Source organism: Nymphalis io, chromosome 4, assembly GCF_905147045.1.
Source record: "Nymphalis io chromosome 4, ilAglIoxx1.1, whole genome shotgun sequence".
NCBI classification, from domain to species: domain Eukaryota; kingdom Metazoa; phylum Arthropoda; class Insecta; order Lepidoptera; family Nymphalidae; genus Nymphalis; species Nymphalis io.
The window spans coordinates 9,013,774-9,035,873 of NC_065891.1; the positions used below are offsets into that span (position 1 = coordinate 9,013,774).

Here is a 22,100-nt window from a genome sequence, read left to right on the forward strand (position 1 = left end):
GAAAAAAAACTCACCAAGTGATATGGAAAACAAATAGATTATTTAACCAAGTTAATATAATACATTTATATTTATTATGATATATTTATTTATTGCATAATTATTTTATTTTATAGTTTGCTATGAGCATGAACATTTTTTTTAAATGTATTATATAATGATAAAGAAAAGTCTTTTTTATTCTGTCATTTTTATTACATGATTACTACTATTCCTTACATTCAAAGTCCATCTCGTTATCGTCACTCCAAAGAAACAAATAATATTACAAAAAAAAAAAAGTAATACAATTGGCTGAAAAACTGACATTACATTAAAATAGTAGAGAAAATGATTAATTAGTACAGTGCTACTGGAAGACACTGATCATAGAACTATATATTGTAACTGTTCATATAAACAAAATGTACACAAACAAATACGAACGCCTACCGCCAACTCGTTTCATTCCTGTCCTATTGTACTCATTCAATATATCGAATATAAAAATAAACTTATTACAATTCTTTAAGTAAGCATGATGACAGAATTATATTTACTGTGTAAACAATTCGGGTATGTAAACAATTTTCAACTATGATTTATTTCGTGACCCTAAAAGACTAGTAAGAAATGCAAGTATTAATATTTTTGTACACTTTTCACTTATCATTAAGATAACACGACGTAAAAATTAATTAAAAAAAACTCTGAATTCTATAACAGAGATATGACTTAGATGTTAATTTTAATACACATAGATATTATTTTCAACAAGTTCATCGACATCGACATACACTTTCATACACATTCAATTCTTTGCTCGATGGCTCTTAGTTGTGCCAGCAGGACAAAGATTATATCGCGAACGTCACGTAGGATTCATACACATTTTATTGGTGTAACAAGGTTTATCATGATTAACTTTATATTAAAATATTCATTTTTATATCCGACTGAAAATTCAATAAAACATGATTAATTTCAATAATACTTGTTCGTTTGTTTTTTTTTCTATAATATAATTCTTATTAAAGTAAAATACAAGAAATTACCTCAGCATAATAGATATTTTCAATGACTACAGGACAATTAAGAAATACTTCTACATACACAGTAATGAATGTTACAAATTAGATTACACTATTTATCACATGTCGGGGGTTTATTGTACTTTTGAAACTATGTAATATAAGGATGGTCCCTAAATCAATTCCCTGAGCTATCATTTCTACATAATCTAATATTTATTAAATTATAACAGACATGTTTAATGAATAGTGTTGTAAAGTTAATTTTGATTATCCTTGTTACAGCATTCTTAATAGACTTTGTTCTTATACATTATAAAACCGAGGGAGCTAGAGATAATTATCTTTTATATTCTAATGACAATTAACATGATCATTCTAATTTACGAATGAGTTTTCAAACTTTACTTAAACAAATCAGTTCTTTATAAGAAGTCGCGTCCTCGCCGGCTTGTAACAATTTTTTGGTTTATTTTTTATATATTCTGTTTTTAACAACATTCATAGCCTCTTGCTTACATACTACATAAGTCCTTATATATGCACTATGGAAGTTTACAAGATTACAACCACATTTTGATTTCCATTATTATCATATATCTGAATCTGTCGCACGAATAAAACTACACATCTAGGAAGAAATATAAAGCTAGAACTGAAAGTAGCCGGCCGTCCACAGCGCATGGCACGTCGATCGCAAACATTGACATCGATCATCGAAATATTTCAGCCGTCCGGCGTCAAGTCATACTAACATTTAGCTGTCCATATAGCGGTATTAGGGTCACTGATCACATTTCAAAAGCACCAATGCGAGGGCAGTATGAACCTCGTCTCGACAACTCCAGCGGATGTCCTCACGAGTTAGGAGTAGCGACGGGCGGCGCTAGATCTGCGTGGAGAAGCGCGGGCGCGGCAGCTCGAACACGTCGCCGTGCACGGAGCGCGCCAGCGCCTTGATGCTGGCCGCGATGTCGGCCGGCTCCTCCTACACGGAAACGGTATGTCAGCGTTGTGTTACTCCTCGATAACAGAACAACTCAAACCGGAATATTTTCGGGATATGCTCGACATTAACCGTTTTTATAACTACAATATTTTATTATTCATTTAGACATCATATATAAACTCGCCTAGTTTCGCCTACATAGAGTCAACCCACGTAGTCATTATTTGTAAATCACCTAATATGTATTTTATTAAAATGTTTCATGTCATAGTATTTACATATACCATAGTATATTTAAATACTATGACATGAAACATTTAAATTTCATATAAGAACTGAAATCCAGTTTTTGAAACGCTGATAATTATCAAATTAACTAATTAGACATTAATCTGACATACAAAGCATCTGTTGCATCATCCACTCCCAACAACCATATTAGAGCATGACTTTGATCAAAGAAATTCAGAAACTTGAATCTTATGGAACATACAGTACAGTAATAGCCTGTTAATGTCCCACTGCTGGGCTAAGGCCTCCTCTCCTTTATGAGGAGAAGGTTTGGAGCTTATTCCACCACGCTGCTCCAATGCGGGTTGGTAAAATACACATGTGGGAGAATTTCAATGAAATTAGACACATGCAGGTTTCCTCACGATGTTTTTCTTCACCGTCAAGCACGAGATGAATTATAAACACAAATTAAGTACATGAAAATTCATTGGTGCTTGCCTGGGTTAGAACCCACGATCATCGGTTAAGATTCACGTGTTCTAACTACTAGGCCATCTCGTTATGGAACGTGCGGTAATATTATTGCTTCAATTATACAGAATTGAGTGTAATAAGCTTTTTTTGTTAAGTGGTACTCACAAAGTCGTCGACATCCCTCACTGACGGTCTTTCCATTGGAAATTTGGGCATGTTAATAGGAAGCGAGCGGGCGATGTCGGCGTCGGCGACGCCACGGGATCGCACTATGTGTATACCTTCGTCATTACTTCCTTCTGAAAATAAGAATCTTAATTGAATCTTTTTAAATATATATATTTATTGAAAATATTGTCCCTCACCAGAGACTACTTTCTTCCATCTTTGTTGCGGTAAATGATACGTCTTTTGAGGCTGTCCAAAAATCGACACATTTCTTGGTATTTTTATAAGAATGGAAGCGCTGCTAAGCCAGACCATGTGCCATCGAAGAAAATAAGTGATAGTCGGAAGGAGCTATGTACAATGAATACAGCGGGTGGGGCAGAACTTCCCATTTTAGCGTTCCTAGATAGGTTGTCACTGCTTTTGCAATATGTGGTCGACCGTTTTCTTGTAACAAAATTACTTCGTCATATCTCTGCTCATATAGCGGCCTTTTTCCTTCAGTGATCGACTCAAACGCATCAATTAAAGTCGGTAGCCATCTCCAGTGATAGTCTCATTCGGTTTGAGTAGCTTATAGTAAATAACGCCCTGCTGATCCCCCCAAATGCAAAGGAGAAGCTTCGAACCCCATGGTCCCAAATAAATATCCATATATTTGGTTTTGCGGACGATGATAATGCATGGCCGGGCCTACCCCACGATCTTCTACACTGGATTATCGTACTGTATCCACTTTTCATCGCTAGTCACGATACAGTGCAAAAACCATTTGATTTCAGCCGTTGAAGCAGTATTTCACCCGTAAGAAAACGCCGTTCGACGTCTCTCGGTTTATTTACTCATACGGGCGCTGTAATGTCCTTGTTTCTGGATCATTCCTAACGCTTTTAAACATCTCGAAACTGTTGACCCATCTACGTGTAATGATTTTCCAAGTTCAGCTAGTGCTTCACATAGGTCTTGATCAAGCAATTCCTTCAATTCTTCGTCTTCAAACTTTTTTGGTGTACCAAATCGTTTTTATCCTAAAGTTCAAAATCCTTATTTTTGAAGCATTGAATGTCGTTCTGCATTCGTCTCTGCATGTCGTTTCCGACAGAGCATTGTCACAGTAAGTCTCAACAAGAATTTTATGTGCTTCGGTGGCAGATTTCTTTTTAAAAAATAGTGCAGTAAAATAAATAGTAAAACAGCGAGAACTTATTCAAGGACCAATTATATTTAATAGTACTATATATAATAATTCCTTGTGAACGAGTTCGGCAGCCAATCTCAAGAATGATAAGCCAATTGTAAACACAGGTGCACTCTCTATTCCTTAACTCCCATAATCCGATGAGACGGCAATCTGATACGATCGGAAAGAGTTCAGGCGCAGAACGGCTTTACGTGCTTTCCGAGGCAAGGGAGTGTACGCACTTCCAACTTTCAGACTTTGGGGTGCTACTGAGAAATTTTGAAAGGAAAACCCAATAACTTTTTATTGGCTCGACCTTGGATTTGAACCGAGATATTTTATATATATGTACAGTTTTGTAAGACTCGATAAAAAGTAAAATGTGGCATTGCTGGGATTTTGTATTTATCTTTTGGTTTCTATACGACTTATGAAGACGAGTTCGCTAGGAATTGAGTACCGAATATAAAGTCAATTCTAAAAAAACATAAGATTTTTTCTTGGAGATTTTTACAAGTTTTTCTTGGGGATTTTGTCTGTATGTTGTCATGGACAACAGATATTTTATTGATTTTACTAGTATAAAGTAGTGCCTCTGAATATCTTACTGATGAAAAGAAAAGAAATAAATTTTATTTTATGATGAAACTAAAAAAGTTATGTAAGAATGTATAATATAATTTTATTTTCTGAGACTTACGGTCAGAATCATAATCATCCTGGTCCGATGCCATGTAGTTTCTAGAATCCATTCCTTCTAAATCAAAAATATCCTCAGCATCTAAAGAATCTTCTTCATGCGGTATTTGAGTCGTCTGAAATAAGTAACATTATATTTACCAAATTTGTTTAAATTTAATTTTTTTGTGTATTCATGGTAGAGTTATGTGCAACCCTGTCTGGGCAGATACCACCCACTTATCGCATATTGTACCACCAAACAGCAATATTTAGTACTGTTGTGTTCTAGTTGAAAGGGTAACTACAGGCACAAGAGAGAGAACAACTTAGTTACTGGGGTTGGTGGCGCAGGTGATTTAAGGAATGGTTAATATTTCTAACGGCGCTAATAGGCTATGGTGACCACTTACCATCAGATGGCTCATCACATCCACCTACCTATAATCTTATATTATAAAAAAATAATTAAAGATTATTGGTTTTCAAAGACCTTTCTTTGCCTTTTAACACTTTAATTATATTTATTCATATGTGCTCTGTTAGTAAGTAGTATTGCACTAGTAAGATTAGTGTTAAGTGACAGATGGTTATCACCATAGCACATAGAAATTGGCACTAAAAAAATCAGTCCTTGCATGCAAATATGCTACCAAGCATTTCAATCACTGGAGGAAAAACAAAAAAAAAAATTGTCTTTGAATTGACTTATCATTGGTCAAATTCTTGAATAATATATGGTATTCATTATGGTTTCATGAAAAAATTGCATTTGAAATGTCAAAGTAGTTGTTTTCAGAACTTTGGATATAAAATTATAATGAAAAATAAAAGCTTGTATAAGTTTCAGTGAAATAATAATATATTCATTAAAAACTGTTTGAAGTGCATATATATTATGCAGAGCTAATAGCAAATTTCATGGAATGAATATTTAGGTATAAACCTATATAATATGTATATAAGATTTGTTTATCTCTACTCCTTCTGTGATTGGAAAAGACGACTTCATACCAAGATACAAAAATATGAAGGTTAGTGGTAAGCCCAGACAATATCAATAGTTTGAAAACAATTTCTGTTTATTAATATTATGAACATTCCATTTTATATATACCTTTACATTTTGATTGAATTTTTTAGCATCTTTAATTGAAGATAATCTTCTCCTTTGCAGAGGTGGTAAAAGAGGTGAAGGTGGTCCATTGTCTAAGGTTGAATTATTTGCCCAATTATCTTTTTCAGCAGTGTTGCGTGACTTACTAACAATACTGAAATTTGTAAAGATAATCAAATATTATAGTAATAACTATAAACAATTGTCCATAATAAATTCACATATACAAGGAATAATATTATATAATAATTATTCGATTCTTTGCTACTTTTTACTGTATGATTAAGAGTAAAAACTGGTTTCTCAACCAAAATAGATAAAGATTATAACTAATGTCCTAGACATATAATATATAACTTTGAATTATATGTCAATTATAATGTCAAATAATATTTCAATTGTTTACCTAGACAAAATTTTATGATCTCTCTGAGCCCTTTCCCTGTAAGCTTCATATTCTGCATATTTCTGATCTCTGAATTGCCTTACAGTTTCTTCTATAGCTTCTAGTTGTGATTGCAGTGTTTGATTAAGTTGCTTTCTCAGTGTTCCAATCACTTGAATAGATGGAGAGCAGCCATTTTTATCACTAATCATTTGATTATTTGTATCAACATTCTCTTTCATTTCAATATCATTTGTTACTTCTGGCACTAATAAATTAAATACTGGTGAGAAATTCTCTGATTTTTTCAAGTCATTTATGTGTTCCACTGAAGTCTATAAAGTAAATATAAGCATTAAATATTATAAAATAAAATGTTCTTTGTTAAATAATTCATTTAAAAAAATAAAAATTTATCAATATAGCTCATCATAAATTTTTATTTTACCAAGTATATAATATTTTATACTAACTTGAATTGATTTTAAAATTAGAACAGTATTCTTTTCATGTAATATTGCATGTGTAGTCTGCCCACATGCAAGACATGATTCTATATTGTAGCGACCAACAATACGGTGTCCAATCAAAGCCGGCTGAACCACATGGCTTTTCAATGATTTGGAAGGGCATAAAAGTAACTTCTGAAAAAGTGTATTAAAATGCTGTATAAAAATATGATTATTTTTTGGCTTTTTATATATTTCAAAATCGTGATCAACACAATACAAAGCAATTTTTATGTTTTTTTAATTTTGGTATACAATGCATAATATATACAATATTCATAGATTTTTTTACTTTTTCTATTGTGTGTATTATGACATTCGTTAATAAACAAAAAGGCATATTGTTCTCATTATTTTTAAAAAATAAATATATTTTAGGTGTTTAGAAAATATATGCAGTTTTTATGACATTTGAAAATATAAAGTGGCGTTCATAAATATCATAGATCGCATCTTGTAAACAATCCAAATGTTACATAACATGTCTACAATCACTTATAAATACAAAACAGAATCAATCATTTGCTAAAATAAAAATCGTTTTATGAATGCAACTTCATGTTTCTTTGAAATATATACTTACTTTATTGTTAGTATAGAGTCTAGATGCTTACATATATATTAATAAACACGCAAACTCTTTATTTTTTTACATAAGAAGCAAAAGCCCATCATGAAGTCAAGGCTAAATCATGTTTACCGACCGTACCTCACTGAAAAAAATATCCCTTTGTTCCGTCAAAGATAAATCCAGTTTTCCGATATCAATTATTTCTTCAAAATTATCACTTTCTAAAGATATATTTAAGCATTTACAAACACAGAGAGCCATTTTACAGGATGTAAATTAGTATGAGATTATTAAAAAACTAAATTATACAAGAACGTAGTAAAATTATACAAAGTAGTTCAGTGGATAAACGCGTTTGTTATTTATGTTATAAAATCGTACCTAGTATATACACATGTATATAAATATTATCATGCACACACCTGTAAATTGTAGACTATAAACTTTACTTAAAGTTACATTACAATTGAAATTGAATTATAGTTCCTACGGCATAAGATTCAATGTAAAAAATTAATAATAATATAAATGTATATTTTTAGTGATTGAAACACTCCATCTCTTTTGCTACCATATTAAATAGGCTTAACCAGAAAGAGATAATAGCAGCAGCACACATCTATAACAAGTAAATACGAATGAAAATAGCAGTAGCACTGAGCAGAACGATGCAGACTGTAAAACAGTAGCCACTTATTTAGCCAGATATAAATAGATGATATAAATAAATAAATAAATAAATAAAGGAAAATGTATAATTTAGTAATTATATTGTATTTGATTTTAGTATACTCATTGTTATGCAAATATTAATAGTAGTCGTTTAAATTGCACAGTGGTAGTAATTACAGCACGAACTGTATATTAAAATATATATAATTTATTAATTATTTTTGTCTTATAAAATATACAAGTGTACTACATCCTTCACAATCTTCAAATAAGTTATCCAAAATTACAAAACTTGTTTTCCAGATTGGCAGTTGTCAGTGTCAATTGTCCGACTGACAAGTGACAACTATTAAAGCCAGCATCAATTCATCATATTTTCATATTGGTGTTAGATTGATATCGGTGTAAAATTCTGATGAGGTCGATTTTTTATAGAAACTAAAGTACGTGGCATATTCGCAGTAAATTAATGATAAACTTCGAGTTTATAAAAACTATTTTTTCTGTTAAAATTTTATGTTTTTTTGGTTACATTTTTGTGTAATTTTCAGGTGGTTATTATTTATAATGTCGAAAAGAACTCAACCAAGTTGGTCACCTCCTTCCAGTGGAGAAGAAAGACCTGTATTAAAACTATTTAACAGTCTAACACGACAGAAAGAGAAATTTGTAAGTTCAAACGGCAATCGTGTAAACTGGTACAGCTGTGGTCCTACCGTATATGATGCGTCCCACATGGGGCACGCTAGGTGAGCTAATAATTTATAATAAATAGGTCACTTATTATTAATTATTGCAGTGTTTGGTTAAAACTAATAGTGTGCCGTTTTTCTTGCAGGTCATATATTTCTTTTGATATTTTGAGACGTGTTATGTCTAATTATTTTGGGTATGATATCTTATATGTTATGAATATTACTGATATTGATGACAAAATAATAAAAAGAGCAAGACAAAATTATCTGTATGAGAAATATTTGAAAGAAATAAAAAATCTAAATGAGACTATAGATGATGCAACAGCAGTTGTTAACTTTTATGAAGATGTAGTAAAGGAAACTACAGATCCAGATAAGAAAAACACAATGCAAAAAATGTTGGATAAGTAAGGCCACAATATTATATTATTTCTAGTTGGTTTTCCTAGGCAATAAAATATGCCAATCTTGATAATTAACATTTATTTACAGTATTGCATCTGCTGTGAAGGTACTAAAAGAGGCTGTGGAATTAAATGATCATGAAAAAATTAAATCAGCTAAATGTGAAATGTTGAATTCAGCAAAAGATCCAATATCTGAGTGGTTAGATAAAAAGTTTGGTTCAACTGTTAAAGATAATGCCATTTTTACTGCACTACCTAAATACTGGGAGAATGAATTTCACAATGATATGAAGGCACTTAATGTGAGTTGTATTTTGGCTCAAAATTAGGCAACCACTTACTTTACAAAATACTTGCTAATGTGTGTAACGACTTAAAGGCTTGTCCTTTAACGTTATTGAATTATCTTTAAACATCTTATTGTTTACTAACAGCCTTGTTTTAGCAGCCAACAAAAATTAAATTGGCTTGTAAATATTATGACTTGATTGTTCTAAGAGGGTGGTTCTATGAAGAAACAACTTGTGCCAAATGTATATATATATATACACTTTTTTTTAATATATGATATCTATAAATATTTTAGATAAGTGATATAATTATATATACAAAGTGACTAGTGATGTAGATTGATCCCTCTTGGTTCGTCATGTCACAACATGGTTTCAGTATCATATTATTTTCTCTATGCTAAAGTAATCCTTTTATAGTGATACAAATACCACTAAATTCTTATTCCAGATTTTACCGCCAGATGTTTTAACAAGAGTTAGTGAATATATTCCACAAATCATTTCATTCATTCAGAAGATAATTGAGAATGGACTAGCTTATGAATCAAATGGTTCTGTATATTTCAACGTTAGTGAATTTGATAGCAAGGACAGGCATCACTATGCCCGATTAGTACCTGAAGCATACGGAGACACAAAATCATTGCAAGAAGGGGAAGGTAATGTGAATTATCAACATTGAATGTAACATTTGCCCTTACTGACGTCAGTGATATGTAATGATCAAAATGTAATTATTTTTCAGGTGATCTCAGTGATGATACGGCTGAGAAAAGATCTCCAAATGACTTCGCTCTCTGGAAGCGTAGTAAAGCCGGTGAACCATCATGGGAGTCACCATGGGGTGCAGGTAGGCCAGGTTGGCACATTGAATGTTCAGCGATGGCATCTGACGTGTGCGGTTCAAGCTTGGACATTCATACAGGCGGTGTTGATCTCAAATTTCCCCATCATGACAATGAATTAGCTCAAAGTGAGGTATGTATTTATGTTAATGTAATCTATAACAACATTAAAAACCAGCAGGATTTGTATGTTTAAACACTAATCTCAGGAAATACCTAAGAATATAATAGAATGAAAAAAAAAATAGTAAAGTTAGAGCGTTTTATTAGAGTATTTCGAATTCATAATTAAACACATGAAAATAAAATATATATATATATAACACAGATAAGTATATTGCCAAAAGAGTTATAAATTAAAATATTTTTAAGCATTCATCTATTATTTGGTGCGGTCAAGTTTGATTCGTAAGTCCCGACTATATAAGTCTCAATTTTACAGGCGCATTTCGACAAGCCCGGCTGGGTTAAGTACTTCCTTCACACAGGACATCTCACAATAGCTGGCTGTAAGATGTCTAAGTCATTAAAGAACTTTGTAACTATCTCCGAAGCCTTAAAGCGTCACACTGCGAGACAATTACGGTTTGCTTTTCTCCTGCATGGCTGGAAGGAGACTTTAGACTACTCAGAAAATACAATGGAGATGGCCATACAGACTGAAAAATTGTTTAATGTAAGTTTTCCAATATATAACAGTTTTTAGATATTAAACTCATAAACTAATTTGATACGAAATATAAAATGAATATTTAAGTAAATTTTAATTCCTAGGAGTTCTTCTTGACGGTAAAAGATGCCCTGCGAAGCGGCTACGACGAGGGCAGCGGTGGCACGTGGGGACCCGAGGAGCAGCTCCTGTCGGCCAAACTCAGCAATGCGAAGCAACAAGTCCATAGAGCCTTGTGCGGTAAGTCGCTTTACACAATTATTGAATAATTACTGTTTTTTTTAAATCTACACTGTTGTAACGAATCGCTACAACGTGCATCCAGACAACATCGACACGCGCGCGGCGCTGGATGCGCTGCGCGAGCTGGTGGGCGCGGCGCACGTGTTCCTGCGCAGCACGGCGCCGCGCAGCGCCCCGCTGCTGGCGGCCGCGGCGCGCTACGTCACGGACGTGCTGCACGTGTTCGGCGCCGTGGAGGGCCCGCGCGGCCTCATCGGCTTCCCGGTGTCCGACGTCGGCGACGTATGCGTGAGTATTGTATGCTGTTGACCATTTCTTTAGAACATTATATTAATACGAGATGTATGTGTTGTATTTCTCGGCGACTATTTCGAAATGCTATCGAAATACGAATGCAACTGTGTATCAGTTGGAGGAGGCGGTGATGCCGTACCTGGAGGCGCTGGGCACGTTCCGCGCGGCGGTGCGCGAGGCGGCGCGGGGCGCGGGCGGCGCGGGGGGCGCGGGCGGCGCGGGCGGCGCGGGCGGCGTGCTGGCGCTGTGCGACGCGCTGCGCGACGACGTGCTGCCCGAGCTGGGCGTGCGGCTTGAGGACAAGGCCGGTTAGTGTCACCCGGGCGGCATCTGCTATTTCATAGCACTTTTCAAGCAAACGCTGGACGTACTATCGATTGGGAATTTGTAAACTACGCCTAGTCGTAACATTCGTATTTATATCGTAAAAACGACCGCGTGGATTCGGCGACTCTGATTGTGTAATATTTGTTTCAGATAGAACAGTTGTGAAGCTCGTGAGTAAAGAAGAATTAATGAGAGAGCGAGAGGAGAAGAAAAAACAAGAAGCTGAAAAACAGAGAAAGAAGCAGGAGTTGTTAGAAGCTCAAAAGGCTAAGGAGGAGCAGAAGAAAATACCACCCACGGAAATGTTTAAGAAGGAAACCGACAAATATTCTAAGTTCGATGATAAGGTGAGATTCGAAGTTTTGTAAAATTATTAGGGAGTAGTGAACAAAATAATCTAAATTAGCTTTGCCAATGTTTCGGAGTTTATGTACAACGGACATTAAAAAGTTATATTTCTTCATTAGGGCTTGCCGACACACGACAAAGAAGGTAAAGAACTAAGTAAAGGATTGGTCAAAAAATTGCAAAAAATACAACAAGCTCAAGAAAAAAAGTACAATGAATACCTCGCAACTGTCAACAACTGCTGACGGCCGAACCGGCGAATGGGGATTTACATACAACGACCTAAACTTAGATATCCATATTTGTTTATGTTGCCACCAATTATCACTGATGCGTTGTTTTTGTGTACATTGTTACAATAGTAACAACTTGTAACAATTCCACCTCTTTAATTTTTTAAGGAAAAGTTGGGAGCTTATTCCACCACGCTAATCTATTGCGGATCGTTATCTAACGCAGAGTTTCTGACGGAATATATTCATCGTAATATGTATCCATACAATACAAACTACATAAGTATCATAATACTCCGCATATACTATATAATAATCTAAACATTTCAAAATTAACCGAAATGTTTCGCCACCTTATGAAAGAAACTAGTGAACAAAGTATGGAATGTCGCGTAACAGGGGGACCAATTCTACAAACAAATTGTCACTTTATCGCAATCTAATTGAAACGTAATAGCTCAGCAGTTTAACGGTTTTCCTATTTTTTACAAACAGTATTATCGGAAAGCTCGTAACCAATATAAATTAGTAGAATAGTCCAGGTTTGCATTTTTTTTTTTTTAAATTGAATAGGAAGGCGGACGATATGGGCCACCTAATGACAAGTGGTCACCAACGCCCATAAACATTGGCATTGTAAGAAATGTTAACCATCGCTTACATCACCAGTGCACCACCAATCTTGGGAACTAAGATGTTATGTCCCTTGTGCCTGTAATTACACTGGCTCACTCACCCTTCAAACCGGAACACAACAATACCAAGTACTGCTGTTTTGTGGTAGAATATCTGATGAGTGGGTGGTACCTACCCAGACGAGCTTGCACAAAGCTCTACCACCAGTAAAATTAAGTAACAGTATTGCATTTATTGATTACTTAAAAACAATACATATTCTCCATATGCAATGATATATTTTCAAGTAATATAAGAACTCGTAACTCGCCTAATGTCCAGTACCTATTTTTAACGAATCGATGTTATACCTCAGTAACTAATCGTTTTTGACTTACTAGCAACCACCCGTTCAAGTTATTCCTATAAGTTTTTTACGCCATATAAAATGTTGACTTAAAAACTATTGGAAACTTTATTATAGGGGCAATTTTGAATTAACTATAAAATCTACCATTCGAAAGTAAAACGAATCGTTTCATGAATATAGTAAGCGGACATAATTGAAGAATCAGAAACATTCAAAGAATTGCTCGTAAACGTATCAAATATTTACGAGAAATTTACAGACTAGTAACAGCGTGTAAAAGTCCACCTGCTGGGCTCAGACATCCTCTCTTTTGATCAGAAGTTTCGAACTGACCATCACGCTGCTTTGAGATATACACATTTTTTTATTCAAACTAGGAATTCCTGTTTTGTCGGTATACCTATTGAGTGTTATACTTGTGAAATGCTGTTTGTTAGTTTGTCCAACTTTTACGAAACAACGGATCCATGTATTTTTATAGAGATAATTTATGGCACTTAGTGAAATATCCACTTTTAATGTCGGAAAATGCAAGGTCAATAAAAGCTGGTTACTAACATTCTTATTTTTCCCTTCAATTTAGCATAATGATTAGAGGTCAAGTCCGATGTATGTCCTCTGGACCATCTCGGCGTATGAAAATAATTCGTTTTTTTTTATTACTTTAAAAAATATGCATTTATTTTTAATGAAGGTGCTATTTTAAGTCTGGGTTAAATTATTACTTACGGCCAATGCGACTTTATTAAATGGTTATATTAGCCCGGCGAAATTCAATCATGCCACGTTCAAAAGTATCCTTTCAAGAGTTAACTAGTTAAAAGGGATAAGCTTTTTTAACTAAACAAATATAAGGAAATTATAAACAATACATAAATATAGGCTTGCAGTCTGAGATATTAGACAATTAGGTATTTTTATGCAAATACTCAATTATTTGAGTAATACGTGTTTTTAATTAATTTTGTTTTCAAAACTTTGCAATAAAATGCCTAATGCTATAAGACTGTTTGCTATAAGACTATAAGTCTCTTATATATAAATAATATTAAACAGTATGGGGGCACAATAGTGTTTAATAATATTTAACAAAAAAATATGTTTATACATAACATAATATTATTGTCTCCTTAAAGTGAATAGTTAAATATGTTCGAAGTCATTAAATAAAAAAAATGAATTATATGTTATGTTATACATAGCAGATTTTATGAGACACCACAAAAGTGTTGAAAATGTCTTGCTGTCCATTTGTTCGAGAAAATTTTGATTAAAATAATTAAGTATAGATATAATTACTAACAATGTGGATTTTCATTTTTGAGTTCTGTTTCCATTTAAAGTCCTTAAGATCACAACAAGTCGCAGACAATTTTCATGCAAAAGGTCAAATTTATTTGAATAAATTTAATATTAATTAACAAATAGTGTAAGATTAATTAAAGTCAACTTGTATTCCGGTAAAATAAATGTACTAAAAATATTTAAAATAGGTACTTATTTTTATTTTCATTGTTTAATGTCTATTTAAATTTCATTTCATACATTTATATATTTTTAAGCAAGTAATACCTTATTTGATATTTCGGGTTAACATTTATTAAAGTACATGCTTTTTAAACAGTGTTTTTTTTTTAAATCCAAAACCTTAATAATTTAACATCTTCTATTTATTCCATTCCTTAAGTATTAAAATAATACATTATTTTTCCTATTATCGAAACAAATGATGGAAATATAGTCATGAGGTGACATGAAACCTTGGATTCTTAACAATCTTTAACGTAATAATTAGTAACTTGTTAGTAGTGGATAGCTTATATATGTAGGTTTTTTTCTGTCGACATTTTTTTAATAGCAGCCCGGAATTTGGAAGTTGGCTGTGGTTATACTCCTGTCATTCGAAAAGCACGTAAAGCATCCACTTGGACACTACTACATCTCAGATAACTATTCTTCGATAAGAAAGCCGCCTTGATTGAAATCGGTCGACGTCACGTCTTTCCTAGCGTAGGGTCCTCGCGTTGCACCTGTAAAAAAAATGTTATAAAACACAAAATACGAATCATTATTCATAACAGTTTATTAAAAGAAAGATAGGTATACCATATTTTATCAATTAATGTTCATGATAATCATAAAGATAAATCTTAGGTTTTCTAGCAGATTTTTAGTAATGGGGTCTATTTATAAATATACTTTACCAACTGTATAAGTTGGTAAAGTTTCAACTCAATCGAATAAATGATGTGCAACCGCTATAGTACGAACAAAAATAAGCATTATTTTTTACCTTTAAAATAGAAATAATTCAAGAATCTTCAAAATCGTCTTTCATTTACGAAAGATATAGCGTAACATACACACAAAGTAGTCGAATTGATAGCCTTTATTATTTTATTATTTGTAGTATAAATTAGTTTAAAAGGGTAACTTAATATTCTAGATGGCTCTTCGTAAAATTGACTCGTGCCTGATACAGAAGCTACTAACTTATGTTTCAGGTACAATTTCTATAATGTAAGTTACATTATGAAATAAAATGTTTTTACATGTCAACGGTTCCACTCCCAGAGTTGGCGATACATAGCGTAATCGCACAAAACAATTCGTCTGACGTACTATAAATAATATCATCTTACTAAACAATGAATGAACGAATATTATAAAATTAATATTAAAAAACTATAAATTAACAAGTAATTGATAAAGTGGGTATACGACAAATCCGTCGATTATCTCTATTTAACAAAACATTAAAAATGAATTACTTCGACTTATCTGATCACAATAGAGACGCATAACGCTTCAACGAGATAAGTATAAAGGCGGTAGCCGCGTGCGCCGCGACGAAAATACTCATAAAAAGGTGAACAGAAGTTTAAAAAAAGGTAAAAAGTGAAGTAAACAATCTGGGTGAGTTTTTTGTAAGTGGGGAACGACAATAGTGTTTTGGTAGGGTGGCACAAGTAGCGCACGCGAGCTGCCAGTGCTGGCCGCCATCTGCAACTAGCGCATGCCTCTATTTTAGGGCTTATTAGGAATGGGATTAATATGTTAGTTTTTTTCGATTGCGTTATTTATAATTGTATTACTAAGTTTATTCAATTCACATAACTTTAAAAACGATTCATTTGTAACATTATGTTGTTTATTTTTGGAGTCCTAATGAATCAAACGAGAAAGAATCAAATTGTAATAAAGTGGTCCTGAATTCAAACATACCTACATAATATGTCGATGGAAGAGATAACGGAAAGTGGACACTTATGTTTATTAATTGTGCTTATAACTGTCTAACTTCAGGGGTGTGTATGTATATTAGTATACTGTTTTACAACGCAAATAAAAAAAACCAGGAAAAGCATGAGCAATATAGAGTAATATATTATCTAAGTGATGTATTATATAAGTATGTATGTATGTAAGTGTGCGTATCTAGTTTTTGAAAACCCTTGTGAACCTTGAGAAGGTTTGGGCATGACATAGCTCGAGCACATAGTTTTGAATATAGGCACCTACATACATGGAGCAAAATTTTATCTGATACGAGTGGATATCCCAAAGTGTAACTTATCACTAATTATTACTTAAATACCTACTTTAAAAAATATATACACGATTGATGATCGTATATTATGTAAATTTATGTAATCTGAGAGAGAGTCTGAGCGTAACTATCTCTACTCTTTTAATAGATATCTATTCATAGACACTTTTAAAATAAACACATTTAATGTTCATATAATACATAATGTTTACTGAACCAGCCACGCGCAAACTAGTATAATAAATATTAATCTGATTTGACTCGGTTTCAGACTTCAGTAATTATATTCAACAACAATTTTGTTAACATTAGCCCAGAATTTCGCGAAATAAAGCCTTTTGATTCAATAAATATTGTAATGGGTAGACATTTTGAAACTTAAAACAATACCTATATCATAAATATAGTATATAATGTATTATTATTTATTATATACCCGGTATATGAAGATAGTATCCAAGTTTATAAATAATCGTATGAGAAAATAACTAAATCTAAAGCAATTGGCGTTTTTACCCAAGCAGAAATGAATTTGGTACAATAAAATTGCTCAAGCAAAAACAACCAAATCAACTTCGTTGAATACATAATTATAATAACGGAAGTTCCCAAGGAAATGCAAAAAATATCTTAAAAACGGTAAATAATTTAAATAGTTTTAGATGTGATCACAATCAAATCGATCGCGGTCAGATTTACCAACAATGGATTGCGGAAGCTGGCATGAAGAGGGGCGAAGTTTACAAAATTTCAAGGCGCGTAGCGGTTGACCGCCTGGCGAGATGTCAATCATTTGAATATCTAGATTGTTCCTTTTTCAAATTTTGTACCGATTTTGCGATAATGTAATTTTGCTATATGGAAGCACCGAACTGAATTTACGGATATTCAAGTTAGCGGAATCGTTCGTTATTAACATTTCAAATTGAATTAATTCAGAAGCAATCATGTGAAATTTAATGTAACGGTAACGGTCTTTTCGATACCACATTTTAGGCAAGTAGTTTTTTAGCGATTTTAATAACTGTCATTTAAAGATACTTAATTAAAACTTTGTCTATGATACATATTAAATAGAAAATTAAACATCAATTAATATTCGTGTAAGATTCATGACGACAATTTTTATGCCTTTATTTATGAATTATGGACGTCTCCCTTTGCTTTTGTACTCATTTAAAGCGAGGAGACGCTAAATCAGCAGTATTCCTCGCGGGCAGGGTTGCAATTATGACTTGTTTTTCATCGCGACCCCTACCGCCTGCCGCTTGCTGAAAAAAATAATTTATTTCGCTTATTAATTATTTAAATCTCATTAAACAGTGGCGATGCTGTAAGTTGTGCTTCACTGATGCTTTTTGTTTTGTCCTTTTTTAGATTATGTTTCATAATTATAAAAAATTATATAAAAATATAAAATCTTTTTAATTGAGATTTCTTTCGTTATCTCTTTATGTCTTGTTATAAATTAAAATCAGTTCGTAGGTAGGTATGTAACATCAAAGCCATTAAAGTTAAACAGGAAATTAATTATACAGAGCTTTTGAATCTATGACAAACACTCCAATGTTCATGTTGACGCTTGCTTCCGATTGAATAATAAAATCTGCCCGGCTTTCTTGTTTTGAGACAAATTTGAAAATTAGGAAATTAAAGTGTATTCGTCACATAAAAGGTGCGGAAGGAAAGTATATGCCGATAGCAACATAATCATTAAATTAGTGAGATCTTGTCAACGAGATTATGAAAGTACAAAATCGATTATATATATATATTGGTATAATTTGTAGTTAATATATAAATTGCTAAATAAAAATCATTATATTTATTATTTCCATTAATTTAAAGTGGGTATTTAATTCCACGATAAATGTGTATCTTGCCTTTAACTAACGTCTGTCTCGTGGCTTATATGGCGACAGATCATGAGGTTCTGGGTTCCAACCAACGTCGGGTCAATAAAACGTTATAGGGTTTTTGTCTCATGAAATTCATTAGAACCTAGAGTTTAAGAGTTCACAATGTTTACACTCCCGTGCCTATGTAAGTCCTATCTGAATTTGTTTTGGTCGCGTCGACTCTACGAGGGAATAGAGAGTGCACTTTTGTACCGTAATATCTCCTGTGCAATTACTTGAAAATAGCTGCCGTGCGCTAAATCGGTCAAGTGGTCTTCATCAACAAAAATATTTTTTGCTATAGTTAAAATAAATTTTGTACTTATACTTGGTACATAAAACTATTTATTTATTAAGCACTTACTTATAAAGAGGTTAATTATAATTAACCAGGAAGAAAGAGTAAGCGTTATAAGATTTAGCATTTAGTAGTAAAATTTAATTTAAAGACCTCGATTAAAATGCTAAGTACAGAAAATCAAGTTTAATATAATTTCCTTTTTTGTTGATTGTGTAAGTCTCGAGATGGGATGGCATACCGTCCCCCAGATGCAGGGAGGGGGGTGGAGATCACTCGCCCGTGCTTTAATTGCTTTTCACTTAGCAACCGCTCATGAACAAAATACTTGCGAAAATGAAGAAAAAATCATTACATCAACATCTCTTAGAGATAGCCCAGATTTGGGACGCTCAGAGAGACAGCGAGCGCATTATAAGTATAAAGCTTTCTTCTTGTTTTTCCAGCGCGCCTCATTTCCGGAAGGGGGTCGCGAGGAGAGCGCGGGTGGCGAGGGGCCTAAGTAATTTCGCTTAAGAACTCTAAACGTAATTAGTGTAGGGCGTGCTAAGGGAAGGGCTTGAAAGTTAGAGAGGGTTGCGTCCCGCACCGCCGCCGCCTTTGCGCGTCCTCTGAATATTTGATCGCGCTCGTCTCGCGATAATATTTGCCGGAGGAGGTTTCCGTAAACACGAGCATGTTTCCCCATCTACTCATATTTTTCTTTACTTCGCTTTTAAACCTGTCGCGCTTTTAATTGGAGCCGGTGTTGTATAAGTAGACTTGTGAGAGTATTAAAAATTCGCGCAACACTGAGTCCGAATACTTTTAATGTTATTAAGTTTCAAGGATCTTATAGAAATATGTCTTGTAAAACTTCAAAGAAATTTAGGAAAAGTAATTCTAACTGTGTTTATGTTACATATAAAAATATTTATTATGTTCCTATGTCTAGCAGTTTGATTCTAATGTTAAGTCCGTAACTTGATGACAATAAATCGCCATTCGGTTGCTCTTCTCCCATTCACGTGAGGGCCATGTAAGCTGAATGGAACTGTCAACAACCATCCTTGTGAATGCTTTTTCTGATTGGTTAGTTACCCGCCATACGAACGTTTAACAAAAAAGTCCTAAGGTAGCTCTTACGTGATATATTTAATCATTAACGGGTAAATTGTGCTACTTCTACGCAGAATCTCTACTAGATTCTCTAAAATAATTGGTATTATATACATTACAACTTCACTTTCGTGATAACTTTAATGAACTATTATTGCTATTAATGAGGTTTGGAGTATCTCAATTCTCATGTTCGATGCAGAAGATATACATATACCAGGCAAAATTTAATTCGCATTATGCCAGTTTACTCTCGAGGATTTCTTTTACCACCGAGTACCAGATCAATGAACACTTTTTTTATGAAAAATATTTACAAGAATTTGAGCCAACCCCAATTTTTAAATCCGCTTGCTATATCCACTGGGCCATCTCGGTTCTTAAAATGCCATTTGAATTATTGTCACACTAAGCTTCTAGATTACTCTATATTAATATTTAATATTATAAGAGCATCTGGTATACTCACTTACTTAAAAATATATAGATCTTAACTGGATATGAAGGTACTCCTATAGAAAATAAATTTATTAATATTAATTAAGCATATTCCTAAAAAACTGAAAGCCATTATTTACTAAAAATTCTAGTTAATGAGATTAGGGATATCAGTATATTGGACAAAAACATTACAATAATACACACCATTCCACTGTTTCAATTTCGCACTGACCGTTGATTTATAAGTATAACCATTTTTTTTTCGCCGGAAAATGGCTTTTACGCGTTTCCCCCACATGAAGTGGGGGGTATGTGGGGCTCGCCAACGCTGAAGGCGCCGGAATACCCACTAAAAAATCGGGATCACTTGCGCATACTACCGCCCTGACGGTAGACCCGCCTTTGCAGGCCTCCAAATTCTAAGGGGTTCTCGGGGTACAGACACCCCCTAGCTCCGGCGACACTTATGGCGGGAGGAGAAGGTTTGCATAGCGCCGACTTCTTCTCCCCGGTCTTCTTCGGCGAAGCGGATCAGCGGAAGCACTGTTCGATAAGTATGACCAACTATAGCATATTCCATCATCAAGAATAGTAAAGACAAATAAATAATTTTGACATTGAATTGACGTGATTGGTCTAAATCTTGAATAATAAAAAGTAAGTAAATTAACAGCTTGTAAATAATCCATTGCTGGGCTAAGACTACTCTCCGCTTTTTTTAAGGAGAAGGTTTTGAGCTTAGTCTACCGCATTGCTCCAATTCAGGTTGGCTGGTACACAATGTGCAGGTATTCTCACGATGTTTTCCTTCGCAGCTGAGTACGAAGATGAATTATAAACACAACTTAAGCACATGAAAAGTCAATAGTACTTGTTTGGGTTTGAATACGGAATTTTCGTAAAAGATTCACGTGTTTTAACAATTACGCCATCTTGGCGCTATAGTATTTATTTTGGATCATGGAAAATATGGAAGTATGTAACATTGAAGTACATCTAAGTAAGTGGAATAAAGTATTATTAATAAAGATATAATAATGAAGAGCTGTTGAAGAAGAATAGAAATATAACAGCGCTTTTAGCAATTTAATATGTAAATATAAGGTTTGTTAATCTATACTCCTTCATCTAGAGTATAGACGTAAAGACGTGATTGAGTTTTCTTAAGCTTTTATTATAAAATAAAATATAATAATAATAAGAATGAGCTTTTAAAACATCCTGCATACCTGCATGTACAAAAAATGAAATAAGTTAATCCTTTTTATGTCCTGCAGTAGGACTCTCATCTCCTCTCTCCCTATTGTTGGTTTATAGCTATATGTATATCGATCGATACACGCGAATTTTATCAATGTTTTACTTCATCACCAAGCAAGCAAAAATTTTGAACACAGTTGTAAAAGCTTAGATATGAATCCGGACTCTTCGGTTAAAATTCACTTGTGCTGTCCGCTGGGCCATCTCGGCTAATTCCAATCATATATTATTTTGTTCCGCATTACAATATTTTTGGTATGCATCG

The 22,100-nt window shown here is 33.6% G+C and overlaps 2 protein-coding genes across 3 annotated transcripts; one reads left to right on the plus strand and one right to left on the minus strand.

The window, feature by feature from the left end:
• Positions 1-179: 179 nt before the first annotated feature.
• Positions 180-7,626, minus strand: LOC126781627 (uncharacterized). 2 transcript variants are annotated; one of them, XM_050506556.1, is made up of 7 exons: positions 7,414-7,626; positions 6,669-6,839; positions 6,217-6,530; positions 5,811-5,964; positions 4,716-4,830; positions 2,833-2,963; positions 180-1,998 (listed from the first exon to the last, which is right to left on the minus strand). In XM_050506556.1, exons 1-7 carry the CDS (start codon positions 7,534-7,536, stop codon positions 1,897-1,899), a joined length of 1,110 nt encoding a protein of 369 aa, XP_050362513.1. In that variant the 5' UTR covers positions 7,537-7,626; the 3' UTR covers positions 180-1,896. The 2 variants fall into 2 exon arrangements, with proteins under 2 accessions (XP_050362513.1, XP_050362512.1); XM_050506555.1 differs by having other exon boundaries at positions 2,833-2,966.
• A 647-nt stretch (positions 7,627-8,273) lies between these two features.
• LOC126781624 (cysteine--tRNA ligase, cytoplasmic) lies at positions 8,274-14,766 on the plus strand. Its single transcript, XM_050506553.1, has 12 exons — positions 8,274-8,390; positions 8,499-8,696; positions 8,786-9,052; positions 9,138-9,354; positions 9,794-10,004; positions 10,091-10,323; positions 10,633-10,866; positions 10,965-11,100; positions 11,186-11,391; positions 11,513-11,705; positions 11,875-12,071; positions 12,192-14,766. The coding sequence occupies exons 2-12, from the start codon at positions 8,515-8,517 to the stop codon at positions 12,315-12,317; spliced, it is 2,202 nt and encodes a 733-aa protein (XP_050362510.1). The 5' UTR covers positions 8,274-8,390; positions 8,499-8,514; the 3' UTR covers positions 12,318-14,766.
• Positions 14,767-22,100: the final 7,334 nt, after the last annotated feature.